We start from the raw sequence: 26,713 nt of genomic DNA, 5'->3' as shown, positions 1-26,713 counted from the left end.
CCCTCTAGCGGGAAAAGTATTAGGTGTAGGGTTTAACGGATTGCACCACGCCACTCTACGCCCCAAGTTACCCCTATGTAGTGATTTTCAGCGGAATCCCAGGGGTCCGGCGACCACGTTACCCCTATTTCAGCGGAATCCTACGGGTCCGGCGAATCTGTCGCTGGAACTTTGCTGCCCTCTAGCGGGAAAAGTATTAGGTGTAGGGTTTAACGGATTCCATCACGCGACTCTACGCCCCAAGTTGCCCCTGTGTAGTGATTTTCAGCGGAATCCTAGGGGTCCGGCGAACCTGTCGCTGGAACTTTGCTGCCCTCTAGCGGGAAAAGTATTAGGTGTAGGGTTAAACGGATTACACCACGCGACTCTACACCCCAAGTTACCCCTTTGTAGGGATTTTCAGCGGATTCCTAGGGGTCCGGCGAATCTGTCGCTGGAACTTTGCTGCCCTCTAGCGGAAAAAGTATTAGGTGTAGGGTTTAACAGATTGCACCACGCGACTCTACGCCCCAAGTTACCCCTATATAGGGACTTTCAGCGGAATCCTAGGGGTCCGGCGAATCTGTCGCTGGAACTTTGCTGCCCTCTAGCGGGAAAAGTATTAGGTGTAGGGTTTAACGGATTACACCAAGCGACTCTACGCCCCAAGTTACCCCTATGTAGGGATTTTCAGCGGATTCCTAGGGGTCCGGCGAATCCGTCGCTAGAACTTTGTTGCCCTCTAGCGGGAAAAGTATTAGGTGTAGGGTTTAACGGATTGCACCACGCGACTCTACGCCCCAAGTTACCCCTATGTAGTGATTTTCAGCGGAATCCCAGGGGTCCGGCGACCACGTTACCCCTATTTCAGCGGAATCCTAGGGGTCCGGCGAATCTGTCGCTGGAACTTTGCTGCCCTCTAGCGGGAAAAGTATTAGGTGTAGGGTTTAACGGATTGCATCACGCGACTCTAGCCCCAAGTTACCCCTATGTAGTGATTTTCAGCGGAATCCTAGGGGTCCGGCGAATCTGTCGCTGGAACTTTGCTGCCCTCTAGCGGGAAAAGTATTAGGTGTAGGGTTTAACGGCTTACACCACGCGACTCTACACCCCAAGTTACCCCTATGTAGGGATTTTCAGCGGATTCTTAGGGGTCCGGCGAATCTGTCGCTGGAACTTTGCTGCCCTCTAGCGGGAAAAGTATTAGGTGTAGGGTTTAACGGATTACACCACGCGACTCTACACCCCAAGTTACCCCTTTGTAGGGATTTTCAGCGGATTCCTAGGGGTCCGGCGAATCTGTCGCTGGAACTTTGCTGCCCTCTAGCGGGAAAAGTATGAGGTGTAGGGTTTAACGGATTGCATCACGCGACTCTACGCCCCAAGTTACCCGTATGTAGTGATTTTCAGCGGAATCCTAGGGGTCCGGTGAATCTGTCGCTGGAACTTTGCTGCCCTCTAGCGGGAAAAGTATTTGGTGTAGGGTTTAACGGATTATACCACGCGACTCTACGCCCCAAGTTACCCGTATGTTGGGATTTTCAGCGGATTCCTAGGGGTCCGGCGAATCTGTCGCTGGAACTTTGCTGCCCTCTAGCGGGAAAGGTATTAGGTGTAGGGTTTAACGGATTGCACCACGCGACTCTACGCCCCAGGTTACCTCTATGTAGGGATTTTCAGCGGAATCCTAGGGGTCCAGCGAATCTGTCGCTGGAACTTTGCTGCCCTCTAGCGGGAAAAGTATTAGGTGTAGGGTTTAACGGATTGCACTACGCGACTCTACGCCTCAAGGTACTGCTATGTAGGGATTTTCAGCGGAATCCTAGGGGTCCGGCGACCAAGTTACCCCTATTTCAGGGGAATCCTAGGGGTCCGGCGAATCTGTCGCTGGAACTTTGCTGCCCTCTAGCGGGAAAAGTATTAGGTGTAGGGTTTAACGGATTGCATCACGCGACTCTACGCCCCAAGTTACCCCTATATAGGGATTTTCAGCGGATTCCTAGGGGTCCGGCGAATCTGTCGCTGGAACTTTGCTGCCCTCTAGCGGGAAAAGTATTAGGTGTAGGGTTTAACGGATTGCACCACGCGACTCTACGCCCCAGGTTACTCCTATGTAGGGATTTTCAGCGGAATCCTAGGGGTCCGGCGAATCTGTCGCTGGAACTTTGCTGCCCTCTAGCGGGAAAAGTATTAGGTGTAGGGTTTAACGGATTGCACCACGCGACTCTACGCCCCAAGTTACCCCTATATAGGGATTTTCAGCGGATTCCTAGGGGTCCGCGAATCTGTCGCTGAACGTCAATGTCAATAATTCGCTAAGTATACAGACGTCTTTCCCGAAACGTTAGCCCTTACGTACTGCCGTCACAAAGAAAAGATTCTGAGACTCGATTGCGACGCCCCCCCCCCATCGAAATGCTGCGCACAGCAGTATTTCGGTGGGGGGGGGGGCGCCCACACAAGAGACAGGGGCGCCACCACTGCCTGGCCACCCCAGTCCAATTGTCTTAAAATAGGCCCTGCTTGATTCTTCTGCTTTTTTGTGCAAAGTAACTTTTCCGCTACCTCTACCAGTTTTTCTTCTACGGTCTGCCGAATAGAACAATGTTTTTGATACAACTTGCCCCATGGCTTGGGTGAGTTGTATCGCATGGTGGGGTAATTTGTATCACTATTTCACGTTTCAGGGAGTGTGCTTGCTACTGGTTTTGAACATAACAACAACATTAAATGGGGTTAATACAATGTATAGGTATGCTCAAAGGCTTCACTTTATTAGACCAAACTTAGGTCAATGCAATCCGAACGAAACATCAACAGACTAGACGCAAAAGTGGCCCGTTAAGAGCAAAGAAGCCAACACATTGTGCCGAAATGGAACGAGCATTGACTAGGTACCTACAAACGCGAGCCAGGGCTTAGCTTTCGCGATCAAAAGCAACATACCCATGCATACATACATACATACAAACATGTTACAAACATACCCCACCCGGCTCTGATACAACATGTACCTATCCGCCATCTTGGAAAAAATATCCTCGTTATGGCCTTGATCCTCGTGCTAAAAAAAAAAACAGCGGACAGCTGGAGATTTCCGTTTTCACTCACGCAGCCTTAGAACCTACCCTCACCACCGCTACGGAGATCTTTCAAATTCGTGCACATATAAATGCCCAAAACACACATTTTCTTGCGACTTATTTTTTTTAGAATGACATTAAAAAAAAAACATAAAATCGGCTCTCACCTCGAGACGCGTCCACTCAGCCACAAGACAGAACAGGGAAAGATGGCGCCCGGAAAACCTCGTCGGCTGGTCGTGTCACGAGCGCCATCCATTGGATAAGTTTGGCACAATTCGCCCTGATACAACTTGGACATGATACAACTCTCCCCGCTCTCCCCTATGTAGCGTACTTCAAGGCATAAGGCATACCTATCGGACATTTTAATTCCCTGCTCGCTGAAAATTGTATCGTTTTGTGATTGTCACCTTTTTTGTCACCTTACAGTTGACCCTCGGTCAAATCGAAATAACTTCGCTTCGAAGCTTGGAACACGAAAGGACTTAAATCAGGACTGTCGAATGCTTTCCCTGCCATGTTTCAGCTTCTGTTAGTAGTGTACTTAGTTCACGAGCTATAAGATAAGCTGTCTTATAAAGTCGACAAATGAACAATTGACCACTGATGACCGAACCTTTCACCTGACGCAAGTATTTTATGAGTTATCGCGCCACGAATCTGGCAAAGGAGCCTGGAAGATAATGTTAGGTAAGCGGCTAACTGCTAAGCGCGATAACAATTTGAAAGCTCCGAGGTCCCGTATTTTTAATGATCGTTCAGTGTTCGCCATGGGCCGGGACAGCCCAAAGAACCATGGGCTGGGCCCTCAAATATGAAGAATCAACGGACTGTGAACGGGCTCGGCCAAGAACTTTCATCAAACGGATTCAGGCATTGCGAATTTTCGTCCGAGACGAAAGCCCTAACTAGGTTTAAGTATGCACTGCAGAGTGCAAGTGCATGTCATATGTTGTCAGATACAAGTTATTGTGGTAGTGAATTGAATGGACTGGAGTTAATTCAATCAATTCAATAATTTGTTGAATCAATTTAGTTTTTTTCGACGGGCTGGGCTGGGCTTCGACATTTTTACTATGAACGTGTACGGGCTCAGGCTGTGAACCCATGAGCCTGGGCCGGGATGGGTTGGGCCGATTGGGGTTTTGTAACCCCCGGCGAACACTGATTGTTTTGCGCGGACAGCGCCGAGCGCCCCGTAGGTATCGGCTTCTGGCACCTACAGTAGTTCGCAGATGCACTAGTATCCTCCCGATCACTTTTCCCATCAGTGATGAGACCGCACATGTGGGCGTGAGATTCCTCCACTTGCAGGAGAGAACCGAGTCAACACTATGTTCTTACACACCGCACGCACATTGCGTGGTATGCAGACGCCACTATTTATGCAGTTTGTATCGTCTGGCGAGCCGCGCCAATCCAATATGGTAACAAGACAAGACTTAGTAATCCTTTCCGGTACACGCGACGCTCCTGTCTAGCTAGACTACGCATATGAGACTTTAGTTCTACATTGGCATTTTCGCGTCTATGCATTTTAACTAAAGAGGCCACTAAAATGACATTGACCCACCCAAGTAATCCGTGAAGAAGCTGGCGATCTAAAAACGAAACACATGAATCCAACATGAACCCATCCACCCCTAATTTCACCATGAAATACCAAGATTCGTGTTCCTCCCATTTGATTGAACAATCCGTGGAAGCTGATGCAGCCGAGCTCGCATACAAAACCCTTCCAAAAAGTACGCATCGTATATTGCAATAAACAATTTATACGCACACCGCCAGCAAGAGCGCGTCACCTCTGGATGGGTCAATGGCGAGCACCATGAGGGGTGTTAGCATGCCACCAAGTCTGCAAGAGACCGGTACAACAGTCCATTGACAGCGGGCGGGGCGGCACTGGGTCGCCCCGGGTCATCGTCGGGAGCGTTTCTTGCTGCGGCCACCGCGAACAGCCGCTCGGCGGGCACGCTTGTGCCCTCGCGCACCGCCCGGACCGCGAGCCGCCGCCAGCAGTCGGCAGAGCCGCTCCGGCGACTTGGTGTCGGCGTCCTCCAACGCGTCACTGCTCCCACCTGCGAACACAGCACAACGCATCAATGGTTCGCAGTAACAAACTACAGCCAAACTGCCACACTCGCAAACAACAGTCACAACAATGCTTGTGACCGAGTGCGTGAGAGAAAGAAGAGTAAACCGTCATCGTATTGAGGCAGATCATAGTTTGAATCAGAACACGCACGAAAGCAAAGGACAGGCAGCAACCAAAAATCCGCACGAAGCCAGCAACTAAATGATAAGTACGAAGTCAGAGCTGTAGGGATCATCTATGTGCCTTGTCATTTCATGTTGTCATTTTCATATTGTCAATTCGTTTCGATTCTGCTGTTCGCTATACCTACTCGACGCAAGACAAAAACACACAGAAAACGGCTCGGGCATTTGGAGAAGAGCGGCTACTCTGAGACGAGGGAAGAACACGGAGATTCACACGAACGACCTGACTAGGTCGCATCGGCCACAGCTGACTGAGGCTCTGCCGGCCGTCGTACGGCTCTCGGGCGAACTCTGAGAGATTGACACAGACCGTCCGTTTAGCCAGCGCTACGCACAGCGCACTACGACAGAGCAACCTAATGATAGAGCGGGGGGATGCTCAGTGAAGAGCGTGTTTCTGCAGTAGCAGCAGACGCTCGTGAGGCTGACGGAACGAGTCGCCGCAGGTCAACAGAGCGCAGGGCCAGCGCAATAAAATAAACCGGACGTTTCAGTGGGCACTTGCAGTGCGCCAGTGTGCGCCGGGCAGATTTTTACGGATCGCCAGTTCGGCATATCAGGGATACCATTTCGCCCAGGAACCGTAAAACCAGCAGGGATTGCAGGGTGGCGTTCTGATACCAGGAGTTCCCGTAGTTCGGCAGGCCAATGTAGATTGAGTCCTTGCTGTACTTGTCTGAGTCGGCGGCCGGATGTCCGGGCTCAGGGAAAACAAAGCTAACCAGGAAGAGCAAGTCACAGGCAGAAAGCGATTGCAGAAGCGGTACTGCCTGCGTGGTGTGAACTGCAGAATGGCTCTGCTAAGCAAGTAAATATGCATGTTACTGTAATATTCCTACGAGTGTTGTGTGTGTGTGACTGAGCCTTTCCATTAGGTGCCTTGCGCAGTACGACACGACAGCCATACGTGTCCTGGCTGGTAGGATGTCCCGCTGACCTACACGTCTGGTCTCGTCCTTCTCCAAGGCACAGTCCTGGCGCCAATATCTGTCAGTGAGCACCTGCCGGTGCCCTGGGCCATCAGCAGTCGCGAGGACGAGGCGGCCGTGTCCGCGATGGTGGGCGGCCTTCGCGACACCTGCGACGAGCTGGGCTATCAGTTCCCAGCTCCTCAGTACCTGATGTCGGAAAAAGTCATGGCCTTTTACAACGGCTGAGTGTCGGCCACAGGTCACCAGCACCTGCAGTACCTGCTCTGTTCCTGGCACCTACAGCGGGTCTGGAGGAGCGTGCTGGCGAAAATTCAAGCAGCAAGTACGTCATTTGTGTTTCCTCGTGGAACTGACCTAGGACGTCCACAATCTGATGTCACGCTGTTTCCTTCCAGTCGTTTCCTTGGCTCGGAACACGGAAATTAGTTAATGTTCTTAAATTACCGGTAAGATAATTTTCACCTGCTGAAGAAGAAGCACCTGCTGGACTTGGAGAGCCAGGACATCATCGAGAGGGTCACAGGGAGCTCACCGTGGATCTCCCCTGTTGTTGTCACCCGGAAAAGAAACGGTAAAATCAGGATGTGTGTGGCCCTGAAGAAGGTGAATGAAGCTGTCATTGCCAATGGCCACCCCTTGCCGAATAGGCAGGACATGTTGGACAACCTGAACGGGGCCCATGTTTTTTTCAACGCTGGACATGTCTCAGGCGTTCCACCAGCTGCAGTTGCATGATGACTCTAGGGATCTGACTGCATTTGTAACCCATGAGGGAGTCTGGCGTTACAAGCGCTGTCCGTACGGCCTGAAGTCCCTACCACAGTGTTTTCAGCGCATGATGGTGGCGATCCTGGGCAAGATGCCTGGAATTCAGATGTACACTGTACATGGATGATGTGATTGTCTTTGGCAGAACGGAGAGGAGCATGACACCAGGCTGGAGACTGTTCTGGATAAGCTTCGGCAGCACAACGTGACTCTCAACCTGGAGAAGTGCTGTGTCAGACAGGCGGCTGCCGAGTTCCTGGGCTTCACAGTGGGAGGAGCTGGGATTGCAGTCAGCTAGGAGCGGCTCACCGGTCTGCGCCGGATGCCCTCGCCGTCGACCCTGAAGGAGCTCCAGACTGTACTGGGGATGTTCGGCTTCTACTCCCAGTTTGTTCCCAGGTTCAGCTCGGGTTGAGCCGCTGCGACAGGCTCTTCGGAAGGCCGCTGCGACTGGTGGCCGGGCATGGACACACAATGATTGAGTCACACCTTCATAACTGCGCGCTGTGTAGCATGCATGGTAAATCAGCCAAACCGTGCAGGCCTCCGCTCCAGCGGGTAGCCATGCCGGCAGGCAAAAACAGTTCGATTCCCAACCGTGAGAACAATGCTTCTCGTTGTGCGTGAAAGAATACAATGATTTGGCGGCCCGAAGGACATTTATCATCGAGCACCCGAACGGATTTATATCGTAGCGACAGACATTCGATTCCGCTACAGTGACAGCGAAAATCAACTCCGCTACACTACACGTATGCATGTGTAAAATATGTAAGTCTGATGTAGAATTTGGAATATTGCTGTGCTTGTCTGTGCGTGCATGGCAGACACGTGCTTTGAGCTACCTACAGGTGTGACGGCCAAGAACGTTGAGACTGGTCATCGGAGCGGCGGCGGCATCCGCCCAGTGCCCACCAATATGGCGCCGCCGCCGACGCTGTTGTAACATTGTACGCCTGTCGATGTGATTAAAAGGAAGGAGGGCGGCCAAAGATGCCCACGAGAGAAAGAAGTTTGGACGAGATGGGCTTACGGCGACGAACGCTGACATAGGGCGGCTTACGATATCCAACGGCGTTTACAAGGAAGACTGAGCGCCGCTGCGGCACGTGCTCCGTCGCTTTCATAGTACGAGAGTCACAACACCGTGAAGTTCCTCACAGGGATTACTCCACAGGGTACAGTTTGCTTTATCTCCGAGCCATGGGGTGGCCGTATCAGTGACAAAAGACTGACTGATGAGTCTGGCTTACTGGAGAACCTGATCCAAGGTGATGTCATCCTAGCCTACTGAGGATTCGACATCCAGAAGTCCACCGGACTGTTCTGGGTCACAAAATGCATCCCCGCATTTACCAGCGGGAAGAAGCAGCTGAGTGCGGTCGGGGTAGAGCAAACGCGCCGGATAGCCAATGCAGCATTCATGTAGAGCAGGTCAGCGGCCTGCTACGCCAGAAATATGCAATACCTAGTGCATGTCAATCCATCGATTTTCTCTCAGTCCCGAGGGCGACCTGGGAGTCGACTGTTGGGAAAGTGGTAACTGTGCTGCGCACTCGTAAACCTGTGTGAATCGGTAATTCCCTCTGGCTGAGTCGCACGCTTTTGTGACAGACGAAACGCGGAATGGGTGTCCTTGTTGCAGTCTGCCTCACTGGGTGAAAATCGGCGTTTAGCGCAGCTAGGAGCTTTTTCCAATCGTATACGAGCAAAAATTTTGTGGTACCATGACTTCTCTGTTTGGCCCTCTAGGGGCAATGAACCAGCGCGCGGCCGCTGCGCAGCCAAGACGTCCGTCGCGGTCACGTGACTTAGGCTAGGGGACGCGCGCCCGCGATAGCGTTGTGTCCCATTTCTGCCTGGTCTGTCTGGCGACACACGCGTTGGCGCTCCGCTCTTACAACCAACTGGCGTTACAAGGTACGCATATATCTTTCGCACACAGTTGCCGTTCGGCTTCCCGGTTTTTATATGTGCTCGATTTGGTGGTGATCAATTTAGAGCGGTGTGCTGTGCATGTGTTGTTGTGTTATACTGATGAGTGGTGTTTCCGGGCAATGCTCTGCGAGCTAGGGCCGGGCTAGCGTCCCCATCACGCCAGGTTTGTGTGAGAGTGGGGTTTGTGGGCGTGTCACCTCACCCAAAGACGCTGTTTTCGTGAGAATATAGCCCCGAATCACTTTCGCACCGTCTTTGCTAGCGCGTAGGAGCATTGGAAAATCGGCGTTTAGCGCAGCAAGGAGCTTTTTCCAATCGTATACGAGCGAAAAATTTTGTGGTGCCATGACTTCTCTGTTTGGCCCTCTACGGGCAATGAACCAGCGCGCGGCCGCTGCGCAGCCAAGACGTCCGTCGCGGTCACGTGACTTAGGCTAGGGGACGCGCGCCCGCGATAACGTTGTGTCCCATTTCTGCCTGGTCTGTCTGGCGACACACGCGTTGCCGTCCGCCTCCCCGCCGCCGCCATGTCATGTTATTCGCTTGTCGCGTGTTATACCTCATCGGGCTGTCACGTCACCTCACCCAAAGACGCTGTTTTCGTGAGAATATAGCCCCGAATCACTTTCGCACCGTCTTTGCTAGCGCGTAGGAGCATTGGAAAAAGGCTTTCGGTTAGGTTGAACGCTTACGCCGTTAAGTCACATACAGCGCGAGTGCCGCTTTGTCCTTGCGATTCGACGGATCTTCGTGAGACCAAATACATATTGTAACGACGTGGCGCTGTGGCACAGTCACGGCGTGCGGTATTGTAAACAAATCCCACAAAAGCACTATCAGTAACCTGGTCAAAGCGCACAATACAAAGAGGAACATTCACCTCATACGTAAGATATTGAGTGTAATTACGATAAGAGAGCAAAGCTGCTAGTGCAAAGTGAGGGCATATGCAAAAACGAAAATCGGAAAAAAAACATTTAATCATCCTTGCAGGAAAGACGAATTGGAGTACCTAAAGCGTCGAAAGGAAGACTGTAAAAAGCAAAATACAGACCACTGGAGAAAAAGCGAAATCATATCGTGACAAATTCGACTCAAACTTACGAATTAAGAACCAGTTCAAAGGATGCTCGATGAAAGCAGTGTGAAATATGTGTTGTACTGAGCCATCCCCCTTCCCGGCCGCCACTTGGGACACCCGCTACTGGACCGAGCCTGCGCCGCCGCGGCGGCCGGCTGGTAAACGAGCAGTCGTGGCGTTCCGTCCGCGGTGCGACTCAACCCGGCTCGCACGTGCGCTGCGACTAATACAGATCGTACCGTTTCACACCGTGCTGTGGTCTTGGAATAATACGGCCGACTGGAGCGAGCATCGGACACAGCACAGCATCGCAAACCCGATATCAATCAATGTGAACAGTTCAAGAAAAAAAAACACTCCATGGGCAATGCAATATCTAACGGCAAGAAAAAAGTCAACAAATGACCCAATAGCGAATGGCCAGAAATATAATAATAGAAAATACGATAAAAAGGCAGCACACGAAGATGAAATGTGATATGAGATTTTATCAGGCTCGACACGAAAACACGCAATAGACAAAAATCCGAATACAAAGAGCCTGAGAGCATGACAAAGCATGACGACCTCCGAACTGACGACGACACAAAGACAAACATCGCAGCAAGCAGCAGCAAAACACTCTGCACTCTGCAGTCAGCCCGACAGACCCCGGAGCTAATCAGCCGGAAAAAAAGACGAATAAATGCACTCGGCAGCATCGTTTCTTCCCAAATGGAACGATCTTTGAAAGAAGCCGTCGATACATTTTCCGTAAGTACCTACAGATTTCTGTCCTCATTTCGGTGTGTGTAGGCTGTGGACAGCCAAAGGTGACGGTGATGTACAGAGACAGACAAACTACTGTCCCTGTTAAAACGCGCTGCAGTCGTCTCAACCCGGAGGTGGTTGATGAGCAAATGCGCGAGCCATACGCTCGGGCAGGGAGCCGCTTGGGAGCACTGTCTCCCGCCGGGGGTGGCGTGGGGGAGGGCAACGCGGTGTTATGTTGCTCGGCACTCAACAGATTTAAACTCGCTCAATCGCGGGTGGCATTCATCAGGCCGTGAGGAAGCGAGTGACAAACCTAAATTCAAAATGGAACACCTGGTGCCGAGGACGAAGACATACAGTGGCATACTGCAAGAGTCGGAAAACTCGACGGCCACAGTGGCACCCCAGAACGCGAGCATGCGAGCTTGCAGGTACGAAGACAAAAGGGACTCGTTACACTCCGAGGCAGTCGCAGCGAACAAATCACTTACGAAACAGCTCATAAACACGGATTCTATAGGTTTGCAGGTGTAAATTAAAGGCATACGCAAAAATATAAATTGAAACATAAAACCCAGCCATCACTGCAAGTAAGACCAAAGAGCAAAACGCTGAGGATAAACGGGAGAACACGAAATGCCGACAAGATGATATAAATCGATGACTCACGGTCATCGAGTAAATCTGAGTAAAAGACAGCATAATAACACAATGAAATGCATGCGACCGTGTAAAGAAAACAAATGCAAATGGGCTTCAAGGACTTCTGGTGACAAAGAAGCGTAAGACGCAACTGTGGTACCCCCGCGTCGCGACTCTTCATCGCGGAGCCGAAAAGAAAGCATGAAAAGCATACTGGTGCATGGTACAGACGATTCACCAATTCAATGGTAAATACGTCGGCGGCCGCTGTTGGTCATGATCATGGTGCTGATCACTGTGGGTCGGCGCCGTTCGGGACGCCGGCGCACACCCCCCGACTTCCTAAACTATTCATAGTGGTCGGTATCATTCAGGGTGAACAGTGAATCGCAATGTTTCGGGTTTGTAAATATGTCAATGTGTTAGGCTATTTGTAATGTACGTCAGAATCGTTCGTCCTCTGTACTCTGCTAAGGTGCAATGTGCTAACGCCCCTCTGCTCATGTGCTCAGCAGGATCGCTGATCACGCCCAGCTATGGATGTGCTCGACGATCCGGAGGCGGGAGACTGGCTGGCCGAATACCACCCTCTGGAGCGCCCGGCCAAGAGATCCGCATCTCCCGAAGCGGGCGGAGCGGGATCATCCCGGAAACGGGCCCCGCTCCGAGCCCCGGCCCCCTCCGGAAGAGTTCACCTGCTGGTCGGCTGTAGCATCGCCCGATACTCGCTGATGGACATCGTCGGCGCCGACATCATCTACAACAAGGCCAAGGGCGGCGAAACGTGGAGCCGCCTCCGCTTCACGTTCCAGGACTACGTGGACGAATGGAGGCGGTTCGCCGTGTCGTTCGAGCTGTCGCTGGGGTCGATCGTAATCTGGCTCAGCGGCAATGACGGCTACGAGCGCGGCACCGGCCGGAACCTTTTTCTTACGATGACGGCATCGCGCGTCGCCGTCCTGGAGCGGTGCATCGCCGAGACCATCGCGCTCGCCAGGGCGTCATCAGCGTCGGTAACGGTGATCGGGCCCCTGCCGAGGATCGCCTATGACATCACCCTGCCGTGGGAGCAGACGGCCGCCTACAAAGTCGACCGGAAGGCGAAAGAGGCGGTCGGCGAGGATGACTTCGTGAGCGTGGGCAAGGCCCTAGCGAAGAAGCTGGGCCGGAGGTCGCGACACCTCGTCACGGAGGAGTGCGGGGATTGGTTCCGCGACGATCGGATCCACCTGAGCCCAGAAGGGTATAGGAAGGTGGCAGATGTGGAAAAGTTCCCCAAGTGGCTCGTGCTGCACGCCGCTGGGTGACTCGGTGTTGGCCGTGCTGAGTGCGTTCTGTGAACTATGTCATATATCTGTGAACCATGTTATGTATCTGTGTCTTTTTTTTCGGGTCGAAACAAATCAGAGGGAGGGGATAGTGTTATGTGTGTTAACTATCGCGAGTGTGTATCTCGCTGTGCCTGCCGTAAGCCTGCCGCGCGGTGCCATGCCATGGCTCCCGCCCGCCGGGCGAACCCCGGGTGCCAGCCCTCCCGTCCGCCGGGCGAACTCCCGTGCGCCAGCCCTCCCTGACCTCGACCCGACCGCGCTGACGCCGAGCCGGCCGCAGCGCGGAGGGGCAGTCCTGTCCTGGCAGCCGCGTGATCTGGTCATGCTCTGCTTCCTCTCCCGGCACGAGTGATCTCATCACTCGTCCCTGCCATCCTCGGGCTAAGCGGGTGGCAGATCGGGCGGCGACCCGAGTGGGGTATGTACCTATTTGTTTTGTTCAGCTATAATAGTTACTTATTCCGCATTACATTACCAATAAAGCATTCGCTCGGAATCTATCTCTTTCCCGCCACTGGCGGAGAACATAACAATACGATCCCCAGCCATCGGCGGCTTGTGACGTCACGGTACAGACGGAGCCCCAGCCATCGGTCGCCAGTGTATTCAAAACCCTTGAGGAGGCGCTCGGCCTTGTAACAGGCGCGTAACCACGAGTCTGAAGTTACTGGGGACCACATGGAGGGTCGCGAAGACCAAATATTATATTTCAGGATCAGCATTCGCCTGAGGGGGGGGGGAGAGGGGGGCGTTTTTGGCCAGACCTGCCAGTTTTTTTTTGCGCGTGTAAGGAAAACCGCGGCGCGCACCGCCACGAAACTTTGTACCTATAGGTTATGATACCTCAATTTCGCATCGTCTGTGAAAATTTTTACCCCAGGTCATCTATGGTCAGGTCACCAGAGATCAGCTATACCAACAGAAAAATAGCCGCCTGGCGCAATTTTTCTATAAAAAAAACGCTGACGAGTTTCACCAATCAGGCGAAAAATATCCGCCGGCGTGAAAAAATATCAGCCAGAAAAATAGCCAACGAGTTTCACCAACGGCAAATGCGGCATTAAAGGGACCCTCCCACCTTCAAAAAAGTTTATGAATTGGCATGAAAGTGATGTCGCTCGGTTCAGAAAGAGCGAAAACGAATATCTACCAAATTTCACCGAAAAATATTCACCGGTTTTCAAGATATTAGAATTTTACTTTTGTTTACTTTTTGGGATCTCCGCAGTTTCTAGCGACTTTATTTTAGAAGTGCGGCGTTTGCGGCAGATGTTGCGCGCAAATAGCATATACCACCGCGTGCTACAAAACGTTTTAGTCAAACATTTAAAAATCGTTAGATATTTGCGCTGACGTCACACATTCAGAGGGGTATTCCTAAGCATTAGCCCCTCTTAATCAAAATGCTGCAATTTTGAAATTCAATATTTCCGATTTAAGGCATTTCTCGATGTTGTGAGTGCCGAAACCGGTAATTGTGAGCCAGGGAACTCATTTTGGCTATCTCAACTCAAATCTAATGTTAAGGTGGGAGGGTCCCTTTAATGAAACGCTAGCCTGGAAGCTAAGCCGTTGACCTTAGGTCAAAGCTAAGAGCATTTGAAACAGCTATCGAATGCGCTTTCCCGCAGCACTGCAGCTCTATTGGTTCCTGACTTATGCGCCGATTTGTGTGAACAGTTGTCAAAATTGGGAACAAAAGTTCGTGAAAATTTTACCTTTAGTGACCTCCAGTGACCTCAGCGATGACCTGATAAAACATGACATAGTCAATTCTTAAAAGATACTGTAGTGAGCTCTCTGTTGCTTTTTACCGCGTCTTTCTAGCTTGCTTACTTTCCGAGATAATCTGGTGTGGCCAAAAAGCCCCCAACCCCCATGGCGAGATTGGCCGAGGGGCCCACCCGAGCGCTGGCTAAACAAAACATCCATTGTTTTGTCTTCCGTTGACTACATATTACTCTTCACGTCGATTTAGAGACAATATTTGGCTATTTAAGCAAACTGAGGAGGTCATCGGTTTTACTGGGGACGGTCCCCAGTAACCCAAAAGTTACTGGGGACCGGTCCCCAGTGTCCCCAGTGCTGGTTACGCGCCTGCCTTGTAACCGTGACGAAACTCGACGCTCCGTCAGCCCTTGGAGAGGATCAGCTGACGGCGCTCCTGCAGAGTCCATGGCGTCTGCAAGCTGGCTCCAGGGTAGCATCAAAGCCTCATCAGACATGGGAAACGAGCACTGACTTCTATGGAAAAGCACTAACAAGGCGTGGCTTCGGTCTCTCCACTCCACCTGATACCGCCTTGTGTTGAGCTGGACCTAGTCAATGGCTTTCCTGTAGACTGTATGCATTGTGTCCTCTTGGGGCGACTAGGCAGCTGTTCCTATGGTTCGAACCCAATGACCAGGCGTGCTGCATTCATAGTTCATAAAAGAACTATGCGACGATCTAACCAAAATTCGTACCCTTGATAAGGGTTCCCAACTCCCTTGCTCTCCTTCAACATACGGAAGTGGACTGCAGCAGAGTGGCGGAGTGACCTGGTCTTTCAGCGTGATGCGACCCAAACGACGCTGGACGTGGTTGCATGGACAAAGGCACATGGCTGGCTGGAGTCACTAGAAGTATGTAATTATGAATCATATTAGTTTTGAAATGAAATGTGAATAAATGACGAATAAACTATGAATGACGAATATGTTAACGGCTATGCAGCGCACAGCCGTTTCAATTTCAATTCCATCTTTCCATGCTTGATCTTTTTCATTCATATTTTATATTTTAACTATGCCGACTATAAATGTCGAATATGTTAACTCTTATATGAAAACCCGCGCACCGACGGTTTGCCCAATGGTCAAAAGCCTTGAGCCAACCAAAAAGGTGTATTTGTTTGCCTCAACAGATGACCTGAAGAAGGCACGATGCAAGGAGAGGCAGGCAGAGACGGAGAGTGACCTCAACAGTGAATCCGAGAAAGAGAATCAGGCTCAGCGAAACAGAACGTACGTACGTCGTGCACGCTTCTTTTCCTTTTCCAAAGTTATGATGCTCAAGGGCCATATTTTGGGAAAATTTGCCTTTTTTCAACTGTCCACTCCAATATGAAGTCGCTGAGATATCGATATGTTCCCAGGTTTTTTCTCTGGTTTCTGTACTGACATCTGAAAAGTATCTTTATTGATAATTCATGTGATGTTTTTCAGGAAGAATGCCCGCTACGATGACTACCTTCGAGAGTATCGAGGAACACATCGACGACGACGCTTCTAGCCTGAGACCTCGAGTGAGGGACAGACTGGCTAAGCCCCCTGCTGCTCCTGACTTTTCTGTTGCAGGTCATTGCGTTTAGTAGCCTGATGGGCAGTTGCGCACAATCAATGCCCGGTAGCGTTCATTTCCCACAAATTTACATATTGGCCGCCTCGCGCCATGACCCAGCAGGTGCGCGCGTCTGGTGATTGGTTATCCGTCCCGGAGGGGCGGAGCTCGGGCGCGGAGAGCGTCTGGCTCAACAAGAACATGAAGACCCCAACGCCGGAGTCGGAAATACATTGTATTGCAATTGAATGTTTTTAGCTTTCTTCATTGCCTTACATTTTTTTATAGTTTAGTTGCGGCCTATATGCATTCTTATTTGAGTTTTCAGACAGGGGCCATAAAAAGGCAGCACACGAAGATGAAATGTAATATGAGATTTTATCAGGCTCGACACGAAAACACGCAAAAGAAAAAAATCCAAATACAAAGAGCCTGAGAGCATGACAAAGCATGACGCCCTCCGAACTAACGAAGACACAAAGACAAACACTGCAGCAAGCAAGCTCTGCACTCTGCAGTCAGCCCGACAGACCCCGGAGTTAATCAGCCGGAAAAGGACGAATATTTGCACTCGGCAGCATCGTTTCTTCCCAAACGAAACGAATTTTGAAAGAAGCCGTCGATGCATTTTCCGTAAGTACCTACGGATTTCTGTCATGTCGTTGTGTGTAGGCTGTGGACAGCCAAAGGTGACGGTGCTGCACAGACAAACTACTGTCCCTGTTAAAACGCGCTGCAGTCGTCTCAACCCGGAGGTGGATGATGAGCAAATGCGCGACCCATAAGCTCGGGCAGGGAGCCGCTTGGGAGCACTGTCTCCCGCCGGGGGTGGCGTGGGGGAGGGCAACGCGGTGTTATGTTGCTCGACACTCAACAGATTTAAACTCGCTCAATCGCGGGTGGCATTCATCAGGCCGTGAGGAAGTGAGTGACAAACCTAAATTCAAAATGGAACACCTGGTGCCGAGGACGAAGACATACCGTGGCATACTGCAAGAGTCGGAAAACTCGACGGCCACAGTGGCACCCCAGAACGCGAGCATGCGAGCTTGCAGGTACGAAGACAAAAGGGACTCGTTACACTCCGAGGCAGTCGCAGCGAACAAATCACTTACGAAACAGCTCATAAACACGGATTCTATAGGTTTGCAGGTGTAAATTAAAGGCATACGCAAAAATATAAATTGAAACATAAAACTCAGCCATCACTGCAATTAAGACCAAAGAGCAAAACGCTGAGGATAAAAGGGAGAACACGAAATGCCGACAAGATGATATAAATCGATGACGTCGAGTAAATCTGAGTAAAAGACCGCATAATAACACAATGAAATGCATGCGACCGTGTAAAGAAAACAAATGCAAATGGGCTTCAAGGACTTCTGGTGACAAAGAAGCGCAAGACGCAACTGTGGTACCCCCACGTCGCGACTCTTCATCGCGGAGCCGAAAAGAAAGCATGAAAAGCATACTGGTGCATGGTACAGACGATTCACCAATTCAATGGTAAATACGTATGCCCATGGCATACGTATTTACGATCCTATCCGTACATACGATCCCCAGCCATCGGCGGCTTGTGACGTCACGGTACAGACGGAGCCCCAGCCATCGGTCGCCAGTGTATTCAAAACCCTTGAGGAGGCGCTCGGCCTTGTAACCATGACGACGTTCGACGTTCCGTCAGCCCTTGGAGAGGATCAGCTGACGGCGCTCCTGCAGAGTCCATGGCGTCTGCAAGCTGGCTCCAGGGTAGCATCAAAGCCTCATCAGACATGGGAAACGAGCACTGACTTCTATGGAAAAGCACTAATAAGGCGTGGCTTCGGTCTCGCCACTCCACCTGATACCGCCTTGTGTTGAGCTGGACCTAGTCAATGGCTTTCCTGTAGACTGTATGCATTGTGTCCTCTTGGGGCGACTAGGCAGCTGTTCCTATGGTTCGAACCCAATGACCAGGCGTTCTGCATTCGTAGTTCATAAAAGAACTATGCGACGATCTAACCAAAATTCGTACCCTTGATAAGGGTTCCCAACTCCCTCGCTCTCCTTCAACATACGGAAGTGGACTGGAGCAGAGTGGCGGAGTGACCTGGTCTTTCAGCGTGATGCGACCCAAACGACGCTGGACGTGGTGGCATGGACAAAGGCACATGGCTGGAGTCAATAGAAGTGATTATGAATCATATTAGTTTTGAAATGAAATGGGAATAAATGACGAATAAACTATAAATGAAGAATATGTTAACGGCTGTGCAGCGCACAGCCGTTTCAATTTCAGTTCCATCTTTTCATTTTTTCCATACTTGATCTTTTTCATTCATATTTTAGATTTAAATATGCCGACTATAAATGACGAATATGTTAACTATAATATGTTAACCCGCACAACGAAGGTTTGTCCAATGGTCGAAAGCCAACGCAAAAAGGTGTGTTTGTTTGCCTCAACAGATGACCTGAAGAGGGCACGATGCAAGGAGAGGCAGGCAGAGACGGAGAGTGACCTCAACAGTGAATCCGAGAAAGAGAATCAGGCTCAGCGAAACAGAAGGTACCTACGTACGTCGTGCACACTTCTTTTCCTTTTCCAAAGTAATGATGCTCAAAGGCCATTCTTTGGGAAAATTTGCATTTTTTCAACTGTCCACTCAAATATGAAGTCGCTGAGATATCGATATGTTCCCAGGTTTTTACTCTGGTTTCTGTACTGACATCTGAAAAGTATCTTTATTGATAATTCATGTGATGCTTTTCAGGAAGAATGCCCGCTACGATGACTACCTTCGAGAGTATCGAGGAACACATCGACGACGACGCTTCTAGCCTGGGACCTCGAGTGAGGGGCAGACTGGCTAAGCCCCCTGCTGCTCCTGACTTTTCTGTTGCAGGTAATTGTGTTTAGTAGCCTGATGGGCAGTTACGCACAATCAATGCCCGGTAGCGTTCATTTCCCACAAATTTACACATTGGCCGCCTCGCGCCATGACCCAGCAGGTGCGCGCGTCTGGTGATTGGTTATCCGTCCCGGAGGGGCGGAGCTCGGGCGCGGAGAGCGTCTGGCTCAACAAGAACATGAAGACCCCAACGCCGGAGTCGGAAATACATTGTATTGCAATTGAATGTTTTTAGCTTTCTTCATGGCCTTACAAGTTTTTTTTTTCTAGTTGCGACCTATATGTATTCTTATTTGAATTTTCCGGCAAGGGCCATAATCACATATCACATGAAATAATTATTACAGACAGACACCAGGTCTCATCGATGCATTTCTCTGAACATTTAGAACGATTTTAAAGTAATGTCCTTCCTCTGTTCATGTTTCAGGAGCACATGGATCATTATCTGGGGGAATATCGTCGGCCGGACCCTCAAGTGCCGTCACCCGCTCGCCAAGCGCCACCGCGAACGCCTCAACCTCCCAATCGAGACGAGTAGACGACGACGGCTTGCCAGCGCAGCCACCGTCAACACCGACAGGTGAGATTCCGACGTTTACACAGTAAATCCGACATCGATACTCGCCCTGTCAGGGCCTTTTTATAACAAGGACGGTCCAGGGAAGGAGAATGAATTGGGTCCTTGGTACTCAATTGATGTTTGATACTATTTGATACTTGATATCCCATTTTTCCCGATCCGCCACTGTGCTTAATGCATAGGCGTTACTATTGAAAATTACGTTCGGGTATAAATTCAGGCAGCCAAGCGCAAGTTAAAAGGACATGGTTCATGGGGACGTTTCATGTCTTTGTCGTCATCTGCGACCTCCCTGAATATCTTGCATGACATCGCTTTGGTTTCATAGTTATATACGCCACCCGTTGTAGGAACACCGTGTAAGTGTTCCATGGTACTTCGCTCCTCATGTCTTCCATTCTAACTACTTATTTGTTTCTTCTGGATCTCGCAGGGTATTATGTATGAAGTTCCACAATAGACAAGTTCGACTGAAGATTGCCTGGAATCCGGGCTTTTTCATGGTTAACGAAGGATACACCGGCGTGCTTAGCGACAGACAAGCCTTCTTCAACGAGCGTCTTAGTCACGCTCGCGTAACGGTAAAGCACGCATTCGGCCGGTACAAAGCTGGGTGACGCCGCCCACTGAAACGTTCCGAGGTTAGTTACAAGGCGGTGCCAAGGCCGGCGTTTGCATGTGCAATGCTGCACAACATTGTGGAGGAGCGCGGGGAATGGTTCCACCATCAGTGGCTGGGGGCAGCCGGCGCAGATGCCGCCGCAGATATAAGTCTCGGGGAATATCCACCGGGGCCCTCAAGTAGAAGCCTACATGGCACCAGTCGCTGATCGTGATTGATAGTGATTGATGGAAATGACTTGGGCTTGCCCACCCGGGGTCCGACCGGCAGCGCTGCTGCGTACTCGGGCAAGCCCACGTAGGACCACAAATTATCGCAATAGTTAAGCCAATGGGAGGACGTGGGCTCAGCCCAACGGCAACTTGAATCCCATTACCCGGACTTGGCTCGGGCATGTCGTAGTGGGGCCCGACTGGGCAAAACTCGGAATTGCGTTGGGCTAGGTGTGTCAAAAACCAAACAAGATCCCAGTCTGGACCGGGGCTAGCCCAAGTGCCGTACTTGGGCTGGTCCGACTTCAGCCCGATTGCGCCCCAATCAGAATTGTTCGCTGGGTAATGTCCAGCTATTTCTTATGCTTGATATGGTCAGACAAATGGATTTTTGGCATTTGACGCTCTTCTGCATGACTTTGATTTTTCCCTCATGTCTTCCCGCAGACGTCCTGAAATTCGTCGGCGCGCCTCATGACAGGCCCACTGTCGGCAAGGCGGTAGCGAAGTGGCTGTCCGGAAGCTGCGACCGGAACGGCGGGAGCACAGAACGTCTGGTCAGGCACCGCCTTAGGAACATCGAGGCTGCAAATGGGTTAACGCCTAAGGGTCCGCCGAGTGATCCCGAGTGATCCTCCCAGCGAGGGTTAGTGAAGAAGTGAACTCCCATCAGTCCTAGCGTGCTAGCGCTAAAACTGGTCGAACCGGCCAGTGTTCTAAAATTGGATATTGGTTGGGTGTGCCGATGAAGAAAAAAAATCCTAGGATGAGAAAAAAGAAGGAAAATAACTGCAGTATTTTTGTAAAATGGTGTAATGCCAATTTTTTTGCTAACTGATAAACCAGGATTTCATGTCAGGATCTTGACAGGGTGTGGAACTAAAAGGATGTGGGTGCATCAACTGTCAAGTGACAAGTGAACTGGCTGTTGGGAATACATGAAACTCTTTTCAGAGATGAAGTAAAGTCGGTCATTCATATTTTAGGGATGAACATATTTTCCCTATTAGGTAGGTGTGATTTGCCACCAAAAAGGCTGAAAAATGAAACACTTTCGAGCCCAATTCCGTCCGACGCGGCAACCCCGGCCCCCACCCCACCACCAATGCCGCCACTGGCTTTGGTTTTCGTACATTGACCTATGTACATATTGGAAAAGTACAATTCTCACATGCCTTTTTCGCCTATGGTGCAACGAGATGAATGTGTAACGTGTATTGTGGTTCTCAGTTCGGGTGCCTGACACACAAGAACCATTCATGACTAATTTGCCAAGCATTTGGGTATCAAGATAAGAAGAGGAATATTGTTGATTTTGCGTATTGAGAGAGCGTCCGTCACATGTCAGCAACAAACGGAGACAACCAAGACTACTGTTTGGTGTTGTGGTGTTAATTGTTTGATATTGTGGAACTTATTTCCGACAACCAACATTCACTAGTGGTCAGCTTACAATGCCATTGCTCGCATGGAAGTGGGAAATAATCGCTTAGACTGACATCTGCACATTGCTATTACAATTCTTAAAGTCTCTTTAGTCTATAAACCTATGGGCTCACAGATAAATTTGGTTATCGACTCTCGTCGCTAGGAGCCATTGGATGGCAGACAGATCAATGTGAAGTGGGGGTCTTGCAGGACACGCTGCAGACCCTGAAAGGACAAGTCTCTAACCATAAAATCAATCCCAACTGCTGCCTGATGGTGGGTGACATGTCAATACGTAAAGCAAGTGTTTACTCGCAAGAGAAGGGCGGCTTTGTGGACTGTGGTCCACGCTGACCTTGGGTCAGGAGAGGTGGAGGAGGAGACCCGGCTGGCAACCAATGCCCTCATGTTTATGGCCGCTGGCCGCTATGGCCGCTGCGGGTGTAAGTAGTGCCTAATTACATGATTGTTTAGTAGTAGCGGGGCCGGGCCTCTATAACCTTCACCCGAACGGGCTGGGCTTGAGCCGGGCCCAAGGTTTGTGGGCCGGGCCGGACTGGCTAGTTGTGGGTCCGTGACGGTCATCGACTATTCCAGTTGCTCCTCCAATCGCTTCAAGTCTCATCCAGTCCTCCGTTTGTGTTGTAACCTAAGTTGGTCTTCTGCCACCCCTCCCATGGTGTCATGCTAGATGGACGGTACAAGCAGTGACTCAAATGGTTCATCCTAGTTTTACCGCGATAAAGCAGGACAACAAACGTATGCTATCTAATGGCAATGTATGATCTGTTACAGATGTGGAACGAGATGCAGCCCATCACTGCACGGAACGAGGGGCGGGAAGATTACATGGCTCGCCTCGACTACATAGGGGAGAGTGGGGTAAGATGCCCAGGGTGGGAAAGACGCCCCACCCCCTCTAGCGGCGAAACAAAGAATCGAACCTGGAAATTAATGTTCTTAGCGTAAAGCGGAAGCCTGCTTTGTTAACTGCACAAAAATTTGCGAGGCTCAGTTGGGCAACGGCTGGCTGGTGATTGCATGTTTTTTATTTGTTGCTTTCAAAAAATATTTTGGTGTCAAAACATTGTAAAAATCAAAGAAGGTAGATAATTTTTGCGTCCCTTGCTATAGTCGTGATAAATTAACATGCTTGTACTGTGTCCCAAACAGTTTGTTTCAGGGTGTAGTTTTATGGCTAACAAATTGTACTGATTTAATGTTACCTCGGTACCTTGGGTAAGATGCCCCCTGTCCTGATGGGGAAAGACGCCCCCCTAAATCCGTAGGCTGTCCTTCAAGCAGCCCGTCAAATCATTTATTACATGCCTGTGATGAGAGACAAAAGCCGATCTGGGACTATTGAGAGTCCAGTACGGTCGGGTACTCCCCATGCCGGTCTCTCGGCCCACACAGCGACTTTTTGGGCGGCATCTGACTCTGAGAGCCCTTACGACGGCCTCTGTGGGCCACATTATTGGCTCCAGGGCCCCTCACGACATCCTTTGAGGGCTCCCACGTTGGCTCCACGGGCCGCGCTGGCATCTGAGGTCCCCACGATGGGCTCGAGGGCCCTCAAGCATCATGAAGACCTATAAGGGCACCACAGTGGTCTCCGAACGCCACCACGGAGGCTTGTTTGGCCGCGCTGGACTATGATGGCCCTAACGATGACCTCTGAAGCCCCTTACGACTACTTTTGAGGGCCCTTACGATGACGTTTGGTGTCTACTGCAGGCCCGAAGGGACTACTGATTCGTTCAGGCGATTCACGTGCCCATTTATGTCACTTATAGTGCAGGGGGCATCTTACCCAACGCCAGGGGGCGTCTTTCCCACCCTGTGGGGTAAGATGCCCCCTTTCACTTCTTCAGGAAAATGCTTAATAGCAAAAAAAGTTATCATATTTCAAGCACGAAAGTGTGATATTTTTGGAGAAAAATGATGTCGGCTTCCGTTGAAACTACAAGTTTTTGCTTTCCGATCGTCATTTTCGAATAATATATGACATAGTAAAACCCTGGGCATCTTTCCCCACTCTCCCCTACTCGGCCTCGTCTCGCAGCGAACCGAATGCAAGGATGGTAAGCAGCATTGCCAACAGCTCGGTGCGCATTGTAATTATCAGGGGCGTCGCCGACGTGGAAGGTCTGAGGGATTCTGATTCCCGCTGTTCCTAAAATCGGGGCCCGTCCGTGCTTTTGAGCACGAAAAACTATTAAAAATTAAGTGAAAATGTTTTTTTATTAATTTGGTGTCCGCTCGAAAAATAGTGGACCAATTCTTCGAAAAATAGTGGACTTCGGTTTATGGTGAGGTTACCCTGACTGACCGTGCCCGACCAGACCCCCCCCCCGCCGCCACCCCTATCGAATATACAGGGTGATCCAAAAAATTGGAACCCCTAACTAAAAATGTCTGTAAGTCAGTGATTTAAGTAAGTAAGTGATTGACACCTTTATGCCTCCTATCAGTCTCATCTTACATTTTACTACCAATGGTACTTCCGGTTGAACAAAAGGCACATACATGCTCGGTAAACAACAGCGTCACAGAGCAAACAACGAACGACACAGCGAACACACGTTACTAAGCAAACAGTCACACCGCTTGCGGTGGACGATGCCAGACTCGCCGGACTGAGTCGCTGGCCCATACCTAGTTAGTGAGAAAAAAAGAAGTCTGGAGGGGAGGTAACGAAGGCCCTACAGGACCGGCCTGAGCCCCCGCACAGTGCGCACAAAGCGAGAAGTAGTCTGGCCCTGTTACCGTTCCTGTGCCAGAGTGTAAGCGTGGACTTCCCCGGGTGCGGTGGAAAGCCGAGCGCTGGCGCATTGTGGAACAGAACAAAAAGCTTACTTCGGCACATGATAAATCATATACCCCTTTCGCGTAGTGGGAATGGGGGGGGGGGGGCTAACTCGGCATTCTGTGGCGTGTGATGGACTCACATTTTACGTGTCAGGCTGCATAGACAAAACCCACGTCCGAGTGCGTGTACCAGCGGCCGAAGAGGACGTCTATTTAAGCCGTCATCACACTACGACGCTAAACGTCGTGGCAGTCGCCGGATGCCGGAGATCATTCACGTTTGGCCATGCTCCGGGCCGGACACACGACTCCCGTGCTATGCGGACATCACGACTCCCCAAACTGTGAGTAATGACTAATGAGCATCAAAAGCTTGTGTAACATTTGGGGCGAACGACCCTCATTCCAGCAACACGACAAACAGGTCAGCATCCTCTGTACTACGTACATTTCTGATAGGGAGGCACCACGGATAATGCTATTTTGTCCGATTCACCATGTCAGTTCTACAGCTGGAGGATGGGGAGGCAGCGGACTGGCTCGCCACTAAGCTCCTGATGAGCCCCACGAGCGGTTTCGCAGCCGTTCTCCTCGAGGTCATCGGTGCCCAGACGTGCTACACCTACTCCTGGGAGAATCGATTGCCAACAGAGTCGGCCTGCCGTCCCGCTTCCCAAGGGACCAGGTCCTCAACCGGGCCAGGGGCGGCGAGACGTGGCGGTCGCTCTACAATAGAGAAGAAGAAGACATCGCCATCTGGCAGGCCGCGGCAGCGGTGATGGGGAAACAGACGGGGGAAGTCATCGTGTCTGAGGGGTAACGATGTTTATGGCCGCCTGTCACGGATGTCCAGCTTCACTTCGGACTCTTTGATTGCCATCGGACGCCTGGCCGAGGTCCTGGTGAGGCACCTACGCTCGCATTAGAGCAGCGTGCTTCTGCTCGGTCCACTGCCGTGTTTGGCCGGCGAGGTCTTTGGGACTACCTGGGAGGCCACCGCCGCCTACCACCTGGAGCACACGCTCGTCAAGGCGGGCTCGACCCAAACGATTATTATTATCATTCATTTGTTTACAGGGTGTTTTTACTCAGGCTTTTCACCTGCAACTGACCGCGCTGGAGGTTGATGTGTTACATTCTGTTATTGTTATCACTTATCGCACTATGCGATGCTGAATGAATGATGATGAGATGATGATGCTGATGATGCATGTCACCGAGGCCGCTCTTGGCCATGGTGTGGTGTTCGTTGACTTGGCATACCCCAGCCAGTCATGATTGGTGACGCCATATGACCGGCCAGACACGCCAGCTCTGGATGTGCCAAGCAGCGGCTGTGGCTAAATTCATTTTACGTTAGGGGGAAGATGTAGAAAAAAGGCCGGAAAGGATGTCGTTATTTTCGTAAAACTTGACTTTGACCCGTTTTAAGCACTGTTTTGATGTGTCTCGAGAAAATGATGTAGAAATATTAGATACTGATTTTGATATTCGGGATGATACATAAGGTTTTTAAGTCGTGTCATATATTTGAACATTTTGGTTAGGTATTCGAATGGTTGTCTTGGCACGTTGTGAAAGTTTGCGAGATTTGTGTTTCTCTTGCTCCTAGGCGTTTGGGTTCGAGGTTATTATAAGTCATGCCTGCCGTATGGATGCTTTTATTTATATTTTTAGGATGTGATTATACTTTTCATTATGGGTGGATTTCCCCGCATCATTACAATTTTGGACACACTGTGTCGATGTTACAATGTGTCCAACATAAAGATGGCCATTTTACTTTGACAGGTGGGGCATTCCACGATAGATCGTACCACTTTTTTCCAATTTGACACCCTCATCTCTCGGAATTTGACGAGAATTGGTCTAAGGGGTAATCAGGGGCTCTGAATCCACCTGTAACAATTTCAGGCTTATCAGATAAGTATTTTTTGAGTTATGGTGTATAACATTTTTTGGATCTTGCTTTGCAGCGCTAAGTTTGGCGGGCTGTAACTCTAAGACAGATTATTCAAATGCCAAATGTTATATAACATTGAACTTGCA

The 26,713-nt window shown here is 50.5% G+C and overlaps 1 protein-coding gene across 2 annotated transcripts in view; it reads right to left on the bottom strand.

Moving 5' to 3' along the window:
* Window positions 1-4,806: 4,806 nt before the first annotated feature.
* Window positions 4,807-26,713, bottom strand: part of LOC122365378 (protein asteroid homolog 1-like) — a 77,497-nt gene continuing 55,590 nt past the window's right edge. For both annotated transcript variants that reach the window (XM_043336537.1, XM_043336536.1), the window contains one exon: window positions 4,807-5,146. In XM_043336537.1, the coding sequence (XP_043192472.1) occupies window positions 4,986-5,146 (161 nt within the window). In that variant the 3' untranslated portion in view covers window positions 4,807-4,985. The remainder of the gene's footprint in view (window positions 5,147-26,713) is intronic.

The sequence above is a fragment of the Amphibalanus amphitrite genome, unplaced genomic scaffold, assembly GCF_019059575.1.
Source record: "Amphibalanus amphitrite isolate SeventyFive unplaced genomic scaffold, NRLGWU_Aamphi_draft 000736F_arrow, whole genome shotgun sequence".
NCBI classification, from domain to species: domain Eukaryota; kingdom Metazoa; phylum Arthropoda; class Thecostraca; order Balanomorpha; family Balanidae; genus Amphibalanus; species Amphibalanus amphitrite.
Note: the sequence above shows the minus strand (reverse complement) of the source record. Positions and strands in the feature narration are given on the sequence as shown.